The sequence below is a fragment of the Microtus oregoni genome, unplaced genomic scaffold (assembly GCF_018167655.1).
Source record: "Microtus oregoni isolate MIOR12 unplaced genomic scaffold, Mior012 000036F_ref0000092, whole genome shotgun sequence".
NCBI lineage: Eukaryota > Metazoa > Chordata > Mammalia > Rodentia > Cricetidae > Microtus > Microtus oregoni.
In genome coordinates this window covers 23,206,066-23,220,597 of record NW_024543095.1, presented here as the reverse complement: position 1 = coordinate 23,220,597, position 14,532 = coordinate 23,206,066, and the positions used below count along the sequence as shown (strand labels likewise).

At 42.9% G+C, this 14,532-nt stretch overlaps 1 protein-coding gene across 2 annotated transcripts in view; it reads right to left on the bottom strand.

Moving 5' to 3' along the window:
• Positions 1 to 3,786, bottom strand: part of Wdr70 (WD repeat domain 70) — a 197,363-nt gene extending 193,577 nt beyond the window's left edge. For both annotated transcript variants that reach the window (XM_041631318.1, XM_041631320.1), the window contains exons 1-2: positions 3,697 to 3,786; positions 3,539 to 3,604 (exon numbers count right to left, since the gene is read on the bottom strand). In XM_041631318.1, coding sequence (XP_041487252.1) covers positions 3,539 to 3,604; positions 3,697 to 3,721 — 91 coding nt within the window. In that variant the 5' untranslated portion in view covers positions 3,722 to 3,786. The remainder of the gene's footprint in view (positions 1 to 3,538; positions 3,605 to 3,696) is intronic.
• Between the last annotated feature and the right edge of the window lie 10,746 nt (positions 3,787 to 14,532).

The following is a 14,532-nucleotide window of genomic DNA, read 5'->3' as shown; positions in this document are numbered from 1 at the left end:
GATTTTTTGGTTTTGTTTGTTTGTTTTGGCTTTTTGAGACAGGGCTTCTCTGTAGCTTTGGAGTTTGTCCTGGAACCCACCTTGTAGACCAGGCTGGCCTTGCACTCACAGAAATCTGCCTGCCTCTGCCTCCCGAGTGCTGGGATTAATATATGTACCACCACTGACCAGATATAGGCACTCCAGTTTTACTAACTGATCAATAACCACTCCGTCTGTCTACCTGACAGCATGTTTCTTTTTTTTTTTTTTTTGGTTTTTCGAGACAGGGTTTCTCTGTGGTTTTGGAGCCTGTCCTGGAACTAGCTCTTGTAGACCAGGCTGGTCTCGAACTCACAGAGATCCGCCTGCCTCTGCCTCCCGAATGCTGGGATTAAAGGCGTGCGCCACCACCGCCCGGGCATGTTTCTAAGATAATGATAAAACAGTAAGGGAGAAAAGAAAAATACAAGTTTAATAACCTTTATCCAAAATGCTTGGGACCAGAATGTTTCAAGTATCAAGAGTTGTTTGTTTATTGGAATATTTATACACAGATATTACTAGTTTAGCATCCCTAATTCAAAATATAAAATACAAAACGTTTTGTTGTCAGTTTTTCTAGAGACATAGTCTTGCTTCATTCCACAGACTAGCCTTGAACTCACAATCCTGTCTCAGCCTCCCAAATGTTGGGATTATTACAAGTATCCACCGACACCGTAAGACAAATTCCAAAACTTTTGAGAACTTAATACTCAATAAGCACAAATTTTAGATTATTAAATTAGGACTGTGAACCTACTGAACATTAGCCATCCAGCTTTCTCATTCTCACCTAACTTAGCTAGATGTCTACACCTTGAAACAGCATTAAACTGTCAGGAAAAATGAGAAATACCCATACTTTGATTGTTGGAATCTAAGAAAATACCCTAAAACATGGCAAAGGAACTCGTCAGACATAACCAGAATACAGACTAGACAGAGAGCCTATCTGACTCGGAGATGCAGTAAAACTGTCTAGTACCATGAAGCCCAGGGTTTGAGCCACAGCAATGCATACACATGCCTAAAATTTCAGCACTCAGAATATGGAGGCAAAGGAATAAGAAGTTCAAGGCACCCTTACCTGTGCAGCAAGTTCAAGGTGAGCCTGGGATAAATAAGACCCCCTCTCAAACAAATGTATGGAAAAGATTATTTCATTGCTACTTCCTAACTGTAATTTTGCTACTGTTGTGAATTGTAATGTAAATATCTGATATGTAGAATATCAGATATTCGATTCCTGTGAAAGGGTCGTTCAAGCTCCAAAGGGGTTGCAACCCACAGGTTAAGGTGGCAACATGAGAATTAAAGATATTCTGATGTGCTAAGAGATAGCCAGAGAGCAAACAGTTCAGTCCTATAACCAAGAACTGTTCTGTTCATAAAAACAGCTTCCTTTCTTAACAGAGCTACCAGATGACAGTAAATGCATGTTTTAAACTGATTTCAGCCTTGATGTCTACAACAGGGAAATCAATACAGCTCACATGAACAGACAACTTACAGAGCTACCAGAAAATAAATCTGTGGGATTTGGGGGTCAAACCTAGAGGCCTATGCTTACTGGGTAACGGCTCTATATTAGACTAAACCCACAATCCTTTGTGCTGTTTTAAAGTGTTAAATTTATAACAACCTGTTACCAGAGCAGTTAAATATATATACAATATAACAGCTATTAGTACATTATCTTAAACACAGTAGAAAGTTCTCAAAGAACCAAACAGTAAATATGAGAGGTGAGGCTGTAGAACTGGGTCTCATCACCCTGCTTACCAGAGTACAGACCACGATTTTTCAGTAGATTACCAAAAAATAGTGTTATTCATAAAAATGTTTTCATTAGAAGTTGGGGAGATGACTCAGTCAGTACAGGGCTTGACGCTCAAGCATGAGACCCGGGGTTCGGATCCTAGAATGGAAGATCCCTGAGGCTCCCTGGCTAGCTAGGCCAGCTGAACTGTGGGCTCCAGGCCCAGTGATAGACACTGTCACAAAAATGGAAGCAGAGAACAACTGATAAAGACACTAGATGCCAACCTCTGGCCTCCACATGCCTGGACACAAGCCGTGCACATTCATTCATACACACATGATGTACACACATTCCCAAAACATTCCTTTAGCATTACTGATAAAAACCAAAAGATGGATATGGTGTCAAATGTGCCAACACATGAGAGGCTGAGGAAGGAGAGTCTCACTTTCATGCCACCTAGGAATACAGTCAGGTTCTACCTCCACAAAACAAAAAAATAAAACTGGGAATTACGTAGGGAAAAACTGTAAGTGATACAGATCTTATTGTGTAGTCTACTCTCTTGATAGGAAAATAAACCAAGTTTGGGCTAGCAGTGTAGGTCAGGCGTTTAGCATGCAGGAAGCCCTGTTGATTCCTCATATTACCAAAAATTAAATTCGTGCTTTGGAAGAATATAACACTTGAAAAATCTACATAATATTGTCTTAAAGAACATTGTTTGCTAAATAAACGGGAAAAAAAGAACAATGTTTGCTCATAAGTATAATATTAATTTTCAATATGCAACAGGAAAAGTGAAAAACAAATTAAATCTGAAGTCTTGATTTCTTTTTCTTTGTAATGCTCCAAACTTTCTGAAGCTGTTGGGTGGTGACGGCGCACGCCTTTAATCCCAGCACTTGGGAGGCAGAGGCAGGCAGAACTCAGTGAGTTTGAAGCCAGCCTGGTCTACAAAGGAAATTCCAGGATACCCAGGACTGTTACACTGGGGGCGGAGGGGAACTTCTGAAGTTAGAATGAGCCACTAGAGAGATGGCTCAACAGCTAAAAGCACTCACTCCTCTTGCCATCAGTAACTCTAGTTCCATAGGGTCCAGGACTCTCGTCCGGCATCCATGGGCACTGCAGGCATGTAGTGCATAGTTACATCCAGGAAAAATACCCACTCACAAGCATAATCATATATTCAATTAGCTTTTAAAAAATAAGAAGCCAGGAAGAAAGATAAATACTGTAACTACTCTTTAGTGGACGGATTAGTTAGAGTCCTAGAAGACAGATGATAAATGAATGAGAACTAGACACATTAGTGGGCGATTTGTTCCCAAATAAAATTACAAAATAATTTCCATTTGAGTTGTGTTATTACTAATGTGTTTAACAAATAATCACGTCTTTTGAAACTTGTTTTTAAAGTCATCTAATAACTTGTCATATCTAGGATTTACAGCAAGATTGAAATGCGGATTCCGGACGAGAAAGACTAACCAAAAGGACGAACTCAATAACCACCATAATATTATTTAATGGCCACCAATAAATATCCTTCTCGGACTGGGTCACAGCAGTAATCCCTTTCAGCCAAGGTTCCCAAGTGTCAGCTGAAGTGACCTCAACAAATTAAATGGGACCGATTAGGATTTGGCCCGGCAAAAGGCGCCGGGCCAAAGTGACAGCTCTCCTAACCTGACAGCTCTTGAGCCCTCTGCAAAACCGGACTGGGCTCAGCCGGGGGCAGTCACTCACCGAACCCTGTGAAGCCCATGGTGACAGCCAGCTGAGGGTCGGGTCCCGCCGCGTCTGCGCCTGTCACTGTACGAGAAAGGGAAGACAAACAGCCGGTCAGCACGACGCTCCGGCTCCCCGGCATGGCCCACCAGCCCCGCTGGCCACGCCGAACTCACCTTCGCTGGGTCCCGAATGCTCCATGGCTAACCGAGCCTCACAGCCTCCGCTGAAGAACCCGCGCAAGCAGCGCGCCACTGCCGGCAAGACTGACCGGAAGTACCGTCTCTCAGTCCGCGTCACCAAGAGCGGCCGGTCCGGGACGGAAGCGAGGCTTTCGGACTCTTGCCACCTAGTGGTCCGGAGGGAACGCGCCGCTGAGAGCGCATCCCCGGTTCAAATCGTGGTGGTACAAAACTTTGAACATTTTCTGATGCCTTTGCAGAAGAGGTGAAAGTCCTCGCGTATTTCTAAGAAGAAGTCAACAGTATCTTGTTCTTTGAGTGCTGCTTTTCCTCTGTGATGTGCATGACGAAGCTCACACAGTTGCTCACCTAATCTGTACACTTGAAGAAAGAAACCAGCGTATGACTCAAGTTCTGAGAACGAAGCCAGAAAACTGAGAGTTACCAGGAGGATTGCTCTAAGTACTTACCCTCAGTCACAGACTCCCACTGACTTGGCAAGCCTTGTTTACTGAGCAAGGGCTCCAAATGTTAACATATCTACTGTGTGTCTGATTTATTTTGGTTTTTATACAACTTAGTTCCTTACTTATGCTATAAATGAATGGTTTGTTACTTATTCTATTTTTAAAATCTAAAAGAAATACTTGGTTGAATGAAAAGGAAGTTTGGGTTTTGTTTGTTTGTTTGGTTGGTTGTTTTTTTTTTTTGTTTGTTTTTGTTTTTGTTTTTTTGAGTCAGAGTTTCTCTGCAGCTTTGGAACCTGTCCTGGAACTAGCTCCCATAGCCCAGGTTGGCCTTGAACTCACAGAGATCTGCCTGCCTCTAGAGTGCTGGGATTAGAGGCATGCACCACCACTACCCAGCTAAAATCAGAGTCTCACTATGTAACCCATGGCTGACCTGGAAACCAGAGACCCACTGCTTCTTATTCCCAAGTGTTGTTTTTAAAGGTGTGTGTTATCAAGCCAAGTGAAAATATTTAATTTTCATGTGTGTTTATTTGTTGGGGAAGTGACATAAACATGCCACGGTGGGCATTTGGAGATCAGAGAACAACTCGCAAAACTATTCTTCCCCCTCTGGATTCTGGAGGTGGAACTCAGGTCACAGGTTTAGTAGAAAACATCTTTATCTACAAGCCTTCTTGTCCACTCAAGAAGAGACCAGCCTGGTCTACACAGCTAGTTCCAGGACAGGCTCCAAACCACAGAGAAACCCTGTCTCGAAAAAGCAAAAAAAAAAAAAAAAAAAAAAAAAAAAAAGAATGAAAATACTTTAATAAAGTTACTCATGAGCTCCACAATAAATGTCCTATCTCTATTTATGTTTTGTTTATCTGTATGTCTTCAATGATAATTGCTATCTAATGTTTCCATTGTCCTTGGAATAAAATGCAAGCTTATTAATAAGCTGGAACTGTAAGTCTGTGGCTACTGGGCACAGAGAAGGCACTGGAGTGGATCTCTAGCCTCCAAAATGCGGATTTAAAAAATCTTTAGCATGGCTTAAAACCTTGCCATTCCAACTTCGTCATTTCCAACCTCACCAGACATTCAAAGCAATAAGCAACTTCAGAGCACAGTGCCCTGAAGTCATGGACTCTGCATCCAGCTCCGGGCCCTTGATTCCACCTCTCATGCTTTAGTTAACAAATGAAACCTCAGGAACTCTCGCAGGCATCTATAGAACTTGGTCAACCTCCAACTAAATAAAGCCCACCCACCACATGTTACATCAGTCGTTCTTCATAGTACAATCGCTGGACAGGTAGTCTGATTGCTTCCTCAATGAATTAATAAAAGTAAATAGTTCCGAAGGCAAAAGTTACTCTTCCTATGTGCAAGACTTATATAATTTGTATAGCAACAAAGTTTGTATCTGTCTCAGAGATTTACGAACCACAAAAGTCACTTAATTTGCCTATGCTAGAATAAGTCATTAGGTACTGGAGTAAAATTTTACAGATGAAATTTACTATGTCACCTTAGCCTTAAGCTCCTAAATAGCTATTTTAGCTACTCGGTAGTCAAGTAGATGAAATTGTGAGATGTCTGATTTATTACACTTTAAACTGCAGAACCCTAGAGGGAAAAGAAAAATAGACACTAGCTATTCCATCACCCATCACCATTAACATGCATAAGACATGCGCAAGAGTGCCCATGAGATCAAACCTCTTCTGGACACAATTCTAAGATATCACTTAGGGGTGACTTCATTATATCTTTTAATAAATTTGACCGATGAAACAGAAGCAATGGTGTACTAAAAGATAAAATAGGGCACATCAGGATATTAGTTTTCTGAACACTGTGATTCAGATGGGCAGGGACAGTAAACCATTTAGGTCTCTACCTACGGGGCAAGAAGGAGCAAAGAGCCAGAGCAGAGAAAGTAATTTATTGATTACGGTAGAGCAGTCGCTTTGGATCATTCCAGGGGAAGTTCTTAGACATTAATCCGTAATCTCTGATTGGTTAAAATAATGTATTCCTTGGACTTACAGGATGACTCCGTGGATAAAGGTGCTTGGCACCAAGGCAAGCTACCTGAGTGCAAACCCCAGGTTCCATACGGTGAGAGGAGAGAACCGATTCACACCAGTTGTCCTCAGACAGCGGTATGCATTATGCCTGAGTATATAATCGAGCACACACGTACAAAATAGTGTAATTTTCTTTTCATTCGAAGGCGAGAAGATGTCATCAGAGCTCCCTAGATCCTGAAACACTGGAACTTATAAGCCTCTATATTGGTGCCAGGAAAGGAGCAAAAGTCCCAGCTCATTCTCTTAACCACTAAGTCATTTCTCAAGCCTCCAAATTTTTTATTTATTTATTGTTTTTCAAGGCAAGGTTTCTCTGTGTATGCCTGACTGTCCCGAAACTCACTCTGTAAACCAGGCTGGCCTCAAACTCAGAGATCCACCTGCCTCAACCTCCTGAGTGCTGGGATTAAAGGTGTGCGTGACCATGACTGGCTCCAATTTTTTCTTAAAAGAGTAAGCACTCAGCCGGGCGGTGGTGGCGCACGCCTTTAATCCCAGCACTCGGGAGGCAGAGGCAGGCGGATCTCTGTGAGTTCGAGGCCAGCCTGGTCTACAAGAGCTAGTTCCAGGACAGGAACCAAAAGCTACGGAGAAACCCTGTCTCGAAAAATAAAAAAAAAAAAAAAAAAAAAAAAGAGTAAGCACTCTTTAAAATGAGGTTAGTTCTCAACTTTGATTTTGCAAACAAAGAGTCATGTAGCCCACAGTGACCTCAAATCTCGGCATCGCTCAAACCTTAAGAATCATGACTCTCCTCTCAATGCCTCCAAAATATTGGGGATACAGGCCATGATGCTGGGGCTCAGTTCTTTCTTTTTAAGATTTTATTTTTAGCCTGATGGTGGTGACGCACACCTTTAATCTCAGCACTTGGGAAACAGAGGCAGACGGATTTCTGTGTGTTCGAAGCCAGACTGATCTACGAGAGCTAGTTCCAGGACAGCCAGGGCTGTTACAAAGAGAAATCCTGTCCTGAAAAACCAAAAAAAAAAAGATTTTCTTTTATGGATAAGAGCATGTTAGAGTGTGTTGCTCACGTACATAAGTGTGTGCCATACGTGTGTATGGTACCCTTAGAGGATAGACACGGTATTGTATCCCCTAGCACTGGAGATGGTTTTAAGTCTTTTTTTTAATTCTATGTGTATGAGTATCTTGCTTATATCTGTCTCTATGCCACATGCATGCCTGGTGTCTGTGGAGGTCAGAAGAGGGCATTAGATCCCCTAGAACTGGAGTTATAGACGGTTATAAGTCACCATGTGGGCACTGGGAGCCAAACTCAGGTCCTGTGGAAGAGCAGTCAGTGCTCCTGACCATCTCTCCAGCCCCAGTCACGTTTCTGATATGTAGCACAAATAATAAAAACCCAGAGACAGATATTGGGGTTCAACCTGAAGATCAGAATAGCAAAAAAGCCAACCACTAGAGAGACCTTTTTACCTCTACCAAATCTTCAGATCAAAGGGGTGAGATCCTATCTCCATGAATCCTCAAACTCCACACTCCAGTAAGTTCCTGTCTCTTTTCCCTTTGATTCTTCTCTCCACCCAGTCATATTGCTCCTTTCTCCACCTCCCTAGTGCTGGGATTGAAGGCGTGTGATCCCAAGTGCTGGGATCACCTTCGTGTGAGCTCTGTTTCTCATTTAGACAGATTCAATCTTGTGTAGCCCAGGGAGGCCTTGAACTCACAGAGATCCATCTGCCTCTGTCTTCCAAATCCTTGAGTGGTGTGTGCCACTACTCCCTGTCCTGTATGGCTAACTAGTATGACTGCTTCGCCCTCTGACCTTTAGGCAAGCTTTATTTATTAAAACACAAATAATGTACCATTTTTCTAATGTGTGCATAATGTGAGCATTTATAGCAAATCTAAATTTTGCTGTGTGTATAGTGCATGCACATGTACATATGTGTGCAAATGCACATACAAATGAGTGGAGGTCAGAGGTCAATGACAGCATCTCTTACAGAACCTAGAGTTCAGTAATTCTTCATGACTAGCTGGTCAGCAAACTGCAGTGAGCCCCAGAAGTACTTCTGTCTGGACTCCACTTCCCCAGCATGTGATTGCCCAGCTTCTTACAGGTCCTGGGGATCTCCTCTTGGGTCCTCATGCTTGATGGCAAGCATTTTACCAACTGTGCCATCTCCCCAGCTCCCGAACTGGGTTTTGACCTGCTTATGTAAGAACTCAGGGCTATGGAGTTGTTTTGGTCTATGGTCTTCCGAACCATATGGTGTTCTGCTTCTAGAGCAGAAGCCAAGGCACAGACGAAGTATGGCTGCAGTCACTGCCTTTACTTCTGTCACATGCCTCTCACAAAGGGGTCGCTTCCTCTTCAAAATGTCTTTAACAAAATGTTATTAACCAGGTCTTGCCCCTGAGTGTGTCTTTCTAGGACTTAGACTATGCCCATGTCTGCTGTGCACCATGAGGAAGGAGAGAGATAACACTTGTGGGTTCCAAAGTCTTTGATAACTCACTATGTAAGTGGAGTCGCTGATCCAGGACTGCAGGACAAGGACTCGGGAGCCTTGCTTCTCCTGGCGACCCCAAACAGGGGCAGAAATGGGGGTTATAAGCACAAAAATCACAAACAGTTGTTGCCAAGTTACATTTAAATGTTTCTCCAATCAGGAATCAAAGATCAGGGATTCTCCTCGTGTGCTCCATCTTTGTCAACAGATACAGAATGAAAGCTTTTTAGTCCGACCAAGCAGATTCGTTTCTTTTTTTCTCTCGGTAGGTCAACCATAATATTTTAGAGACCTAAAGGGCACAACAGACTGTTTATGTTGTTTAAGGAGGAGGTGGGTCAGCCATTGGAAAGTTCTCAGCTCCCCTAGGGCTTGGGAACTTAACTTTATTTCACCCTGAAGGTAAAATCAAGTCTGAAGTTTGGCTCAAGTCCTTAAACTGTCAGAGATTTGCTGAATATGGCATTCAAGATATTTAAACTTATATGACAGATAGAGCCTCTCAGAACCTAGCAATGACTTAAGGGCTGTGAGAAACTTCTGATTTAGCCTGTGTGAAAAGAACACTTGCTTATATAAAAAAGCAGAACAAAGCACGGCATAGACGGTCAGTGTCTAACCCCAAGACCATTCCTGTCCTTGAGTGAGCGGCCTCCTCTCCAACACGGACTTGCTGCTCAGAAGCAGCCTCGCCTTCTGTCTTGATGTTGTCAGCAGTCTATTTTCTACTAGCAAGTTCTGAAATAAACCCTGGACTGCTTGGTTATTTCGGCATGACCAGACAAAGCTCCCAATTCTATCCTGTCTTCTGCCTCAATTCTTTCATCTGACTTTCCTTTGGCCTTGAGGTTCCTCAGGAACCCACGCTGACTTTGTAGGAGCAGGCTTCTACAGACTCTATGGCGATGAGGGCAGAGGTCAGGAGAGCAGTCTTGGCTGCCAGGCCCAGTGTGTGAGAGTCTTTCCTGTGGAGGAATATGAGGAAACTGGCCTCACCTTGTCTAGGCAAAGTGGGACATCAACTCTCTAGTGTCCTGCTTGTCCACAGTTTGGGCAGAGCCTTGACAGAAGGTGAGTCATCGGGGCAGTCTTGCCTAGTGGTCAGTTGGTTAGAATTACCATAGTCCAGGTGGAGTTGACTGTTGCTGTGTCCACTGCCTTCTTAGAGATCTTGGGATTCATTGATAGGATTTGAGAGTCTAAATGCCATATTCAGCAAATCTCTGACAGTTTGAGGCCTTGAGCCAAACAAGTGTTTGCTTTTAGTTATTTGTTTTAAGCTATACCTTGAAAACATATAAAGGGCTAGATAAATTTTTCCTGTATTTGAATACATTAGTCCTTTGCATGACTTTGTAAGTAAAGTTCTGAACATTTCATGGCTTAATCATCATTTAACAGTTTATAAGAAAAACAACAACTTCTGAATTGAAACTCCTTTTAGTATCAGGATAAGACTTTTAACTCATAAATACAGTCTACAAACAGACTTGGAATTTTCCTGATCTTCACATAGTGTACTCCTATAGAAACATAACAGTTTCTTGTATGACTCAGTTTACCAAAATAGCTATAGCTTAACAATGCTAACAAAAACAAAGATGTTAGACACATATGTAAATGTTTGACATGCAGGTGACCCTAGGCTACTCCTATAAAAAGGTCTTTTGACCTCCAGAGTCTTGAGATTGGAAAAACTGTTCCAAGTGTAATAAGGGCACTGTCTTATTACATCATAATTTGGAAATAGCCCAGTTTTTGGTACTTTGCAGTTGTGGCCCTAACTTCAGTTGGGCAGTGACTACATTGGGTGTTTGGGATTCCAGTACAGTATTGAGTCTTTCTCAGGATGAGCCTTTAAACATAAAAGCCATGTTTTGGGAGTGACATATTTCAGTTAACAAAAAGTTAATCAGAAGCAGAACTAAAGGGGTTAAAAAAAGCAAGATTAGCACGCTTGAATACTCTCCTGTGATCTAAAAAAATGAAAGTAAATTAACATGCAAAGACAAAACTGATTGTTTATAAATCAATAATTTTTATTTTTGGTACCTTAGATCTTTATCTTGCTTGGTTTTCTGTAATTTTAGTTATCCATGGGTCAACCGCTGTTCAAAAGTATTAGAAAACATCAGAAAGAAAACAACTTGGGACTGGAGAGAGGGATAGGCAGTTAAAAGCACTGGCTACTCTTTTCTAGTGGACCTGAGTTCAATTCCCAGCACACACAGGGCAGTTCACAACCATCTCCAGTTCCGGAGATCTGATGACCTTTTCTGAACTTTCAGGGACTGCATGCATGTGGTGAATGTTATGCCCAGATATCAGGTCCCCCCAAACCACCATGGAGTCTGAACTCATATATAAAAACAAAGACCTTTTATTCAGACTTGATCTTGGACCCTCCATGGGTCCGATGCATTGATGCAATTGGAGAATGCTGAGTCCAGGTGGGGTAGATTTTTATCATAGTAGAGGTTGGGGGTAGGGGATTTCCAGGGTTCAAGACCCTGACTGGCTGACATTTGTCTAAGGGTATCTTGGTAAAGAAGGGTATGTTCGTGCTGGGCTAAGGCATCTGGCAATCCTGTCTACAATGGTTGGAACATTAGATATTTTTCCCTTGGATGCTGATTGGCCCGTTCCTGGGTGGTACCTTGGTGGTCTCAGTTTGTGGTCATTTCTGGAATTACCCTAAGTTATTTCCTTAGGGTAAACTGAAACTTAGGCCTACTCTTTGACTGACTTCTATTGTGCCTGTCATGGCAACTGTATAATCAAGCTGCCCTGAACCCTACAGTGCACGGCCATGCACTCAGGTACACACAGATACACATAAAATATTATTTTTAAGAAACCAATTAGAAGTTCTGAATGAATACTGTTCTGAGCCATGATGAAATGCCACACTAAACTGCTCTGTTCTGTATAGATATGAATCATCCTTTTGTCTAGGGTCTGCACATAGTACTTCTGCCCAAGAAACGCTTATTTTACCTATTGCCTCCCAAGAGTAAATCATCATTGCAGTATATTGTTTTGATAATTCTACCTTATTATTGTTGTTAATCTCTTACTATGCCTATTTTACAGTTTATCATGGCTTCGAATGTATGAGAAAGACAAAGTTTCTCTTAGGTTGGGTTCTACAATGGTTTCACTGAGAGCATGGAACTGTTTCCTTTAGAGAAGGCAGAAGGGTTTCTGCCTTCTCTAAAGGGCTTTAGAGAAGGCAGAAGGGTTTCTGCCTTCTCTAAAGGGCTTTGCTATGAGGTCAAAATACAAGTAGGTTAGTTAGGTCGTGAAAATTTTAATATTCAGAAATTTCAATGGGTGGTGGTGTCATACACCTTTAATCCCTGGGAGGCGGGGTAAGGTGGATCTCTGTGAGTTCAAGGCTAAAGAGGTCTACAAATTGATTTCCGGCTGGGCTACACAGAGAAATCCTGTTTCAAAAAATAACAACAAAAAAGAAATGAAGTCATCTTTATTTTAGGAGATAAAAATCAACTCAATTGGCAAAACACAGAATAGCACAGGTGTTAACTTGCCAAAACATTAAGAACTAAAAAAGCTTCCTTAACTGAGAAGAAATAAGGAACATGTTTTCTAGACTTTCCCCAGAGACACTAATGGAGAAAGACGGATACACTCTAAGGGAAGGCAAGCTGTGTACATGAATAGAAAAGCTTGCTTTAATTAATTTGGTCATTATGGTTAGGGTTGGTAGACTTCCTCCTCCCGTCTTTGGGATTAATAACATTTGCCTGTAACTCCGGATACAGGGTGTCAGATACCCTCTTCTGGCCTCCATGGCCATATGCACACATAACATACATTCAGACATACACATACACAAAATAAAATAAAACCTTTCTTCAACTGAACATAGGACTCAAAGCATCTCTCCTTTGGCAGACTTATTTCTTCAGAACATATACAATTGACAGGAATTAGCAGGACAGCAGTATTGAGAAAACAAGCCGGGCGGTGGTGGCACACACCTTTAATCCCAGCACTTGGGGTGCAGAGGCGGGCGGATCTCTGTGAGCTCAAGGCCAGCCTGGTCTCCAAGTGAGTTCCAGAACAGCCAGGTGGTTACACAGAGAAACCCTGTCTCAAATACACACACACACACACAAAGAAAAAGAAAACAAAAATAAAAACCTTTTGTGAGGTCCTAGAAGTTTAAAAGATTTGGACTGAGTATGTTAGATGGTATCTGTAATCATAGTTATTCTGGTCCTTGAGGCAGGGGGATTGAAGTTTGAATCATGTCTGGGTTACATTTTGAGTTCAAGACATAGTGAAATCCAGGCTCTTAAAAAAAAAAAAAAGAAAAGAAAAGAAAAAAAGAAAGCCAGGTTGTGTTGGTGGTGCATGTCTTCAATCCCAGTGCTCAGAAGGCAGAGCAGGTGGATCTCTGTGAGTTGGAGGCCAGCCTGGCATACAGAGTGAGTCCAGGACAGCCAGGGATACACAGAGAAACTGTGGGGGTAGGGCAGCAACACCCTGGCTGCTTTGGGCAGGTGGGTGGTTTCCTTGTCTAGTGAAGTTCCCTTCTGTTGGGTAACGCCTTTTTCTTCCCTCTCATTGCTCATCTGAAATGTATATTTATTCCCCACTAAACAATCTACAACGAAAGCCTATCATTATAGTAATTTTCATTTTCTTTTTGTTTCTGAGATGGGTCTCCACTACACAGCCCAGGCTGGCTCCCAATTACAAGTGTGTGCCTCTAAGCCTGGACTTCATGATGCAGTCACAATATTTTTGCATTAACTATCTCAAAGGGCAAAAGTGTATTAGTTTAATATTCCCAACAGAAGGCTGGATGCCCGACACTGAAGATGTTGTTTCCTAGAACTAGATGGCCTACTGAGTGCCTACATTAATCCCCGAAGTCTAAACTTAGAATAAACCCGTGAATGAGTGCTCCCCCAATGCAATACGGGAAAAAGATGTGAAGCAAAAGTCTCAAGTTTCATAGGCTTATATAAACTTGTGAGTAGCCGAGGATGATCTTCAACACCTGCTTCTACTTCCCAAGCTCTGGAACTATAGGCACGACCTACTCAAACCATCTCTCTCCTTCTGTCCCTCTCTTCCCTCCCTCCCTCTAGTTTGAGATAGGATTACACTCTGTAGCCCACACTAGCCTGACAATCATCCTGCCTCAGTTTCCTAATACTGTATTATATTAAAGGCATGAGACACCACACCTCCTTGACTTCCAATACACGTACACACACACACTGCCACAAAGACTGGCTACAGAGCCAAGGACAGAGATACACACGTAGGGAAATCTAAAGATTTTGAATTTACCCCACTGTTTGGAATGCTGTAAAATTCTGACTCACATACATATATTTCTCGAACCAGGGACCAATTTCCAACTACCGTTAGAAGTCATCAGGGCACTATGGCAACGGGTGCGTGCACTCTTAAAAAGCCGCAGTCGCCGCATTCCGACTCGCGTGCGGGAAGAGCCAAGGTTCGGCTCGCGCGCGGGGTCACCCGGCAGAGCCAACGGCAAGAGCCCTCCTCGCCTGCTCCGGCACCCGGAGTTCCACCTCCCTTTCCCTTCCTACCCCGTCCCTCCCCCCTCTCCCCTCCTCCTCTTCCCCGGCAATCTACCGACTAAACCCCAGCCTCCTCCCTCAGCCCCGAGCCCACGTCCAATCCCCTCAACTGCTTCCTCTTCCCGTCCCTGGAAACGCCGTCGCCCCGGACCCAGGAGGACGAGCCGGAAGTGCGTCATGATCCGGCGCCGAGGTTTTCGTTTGGCGCGCT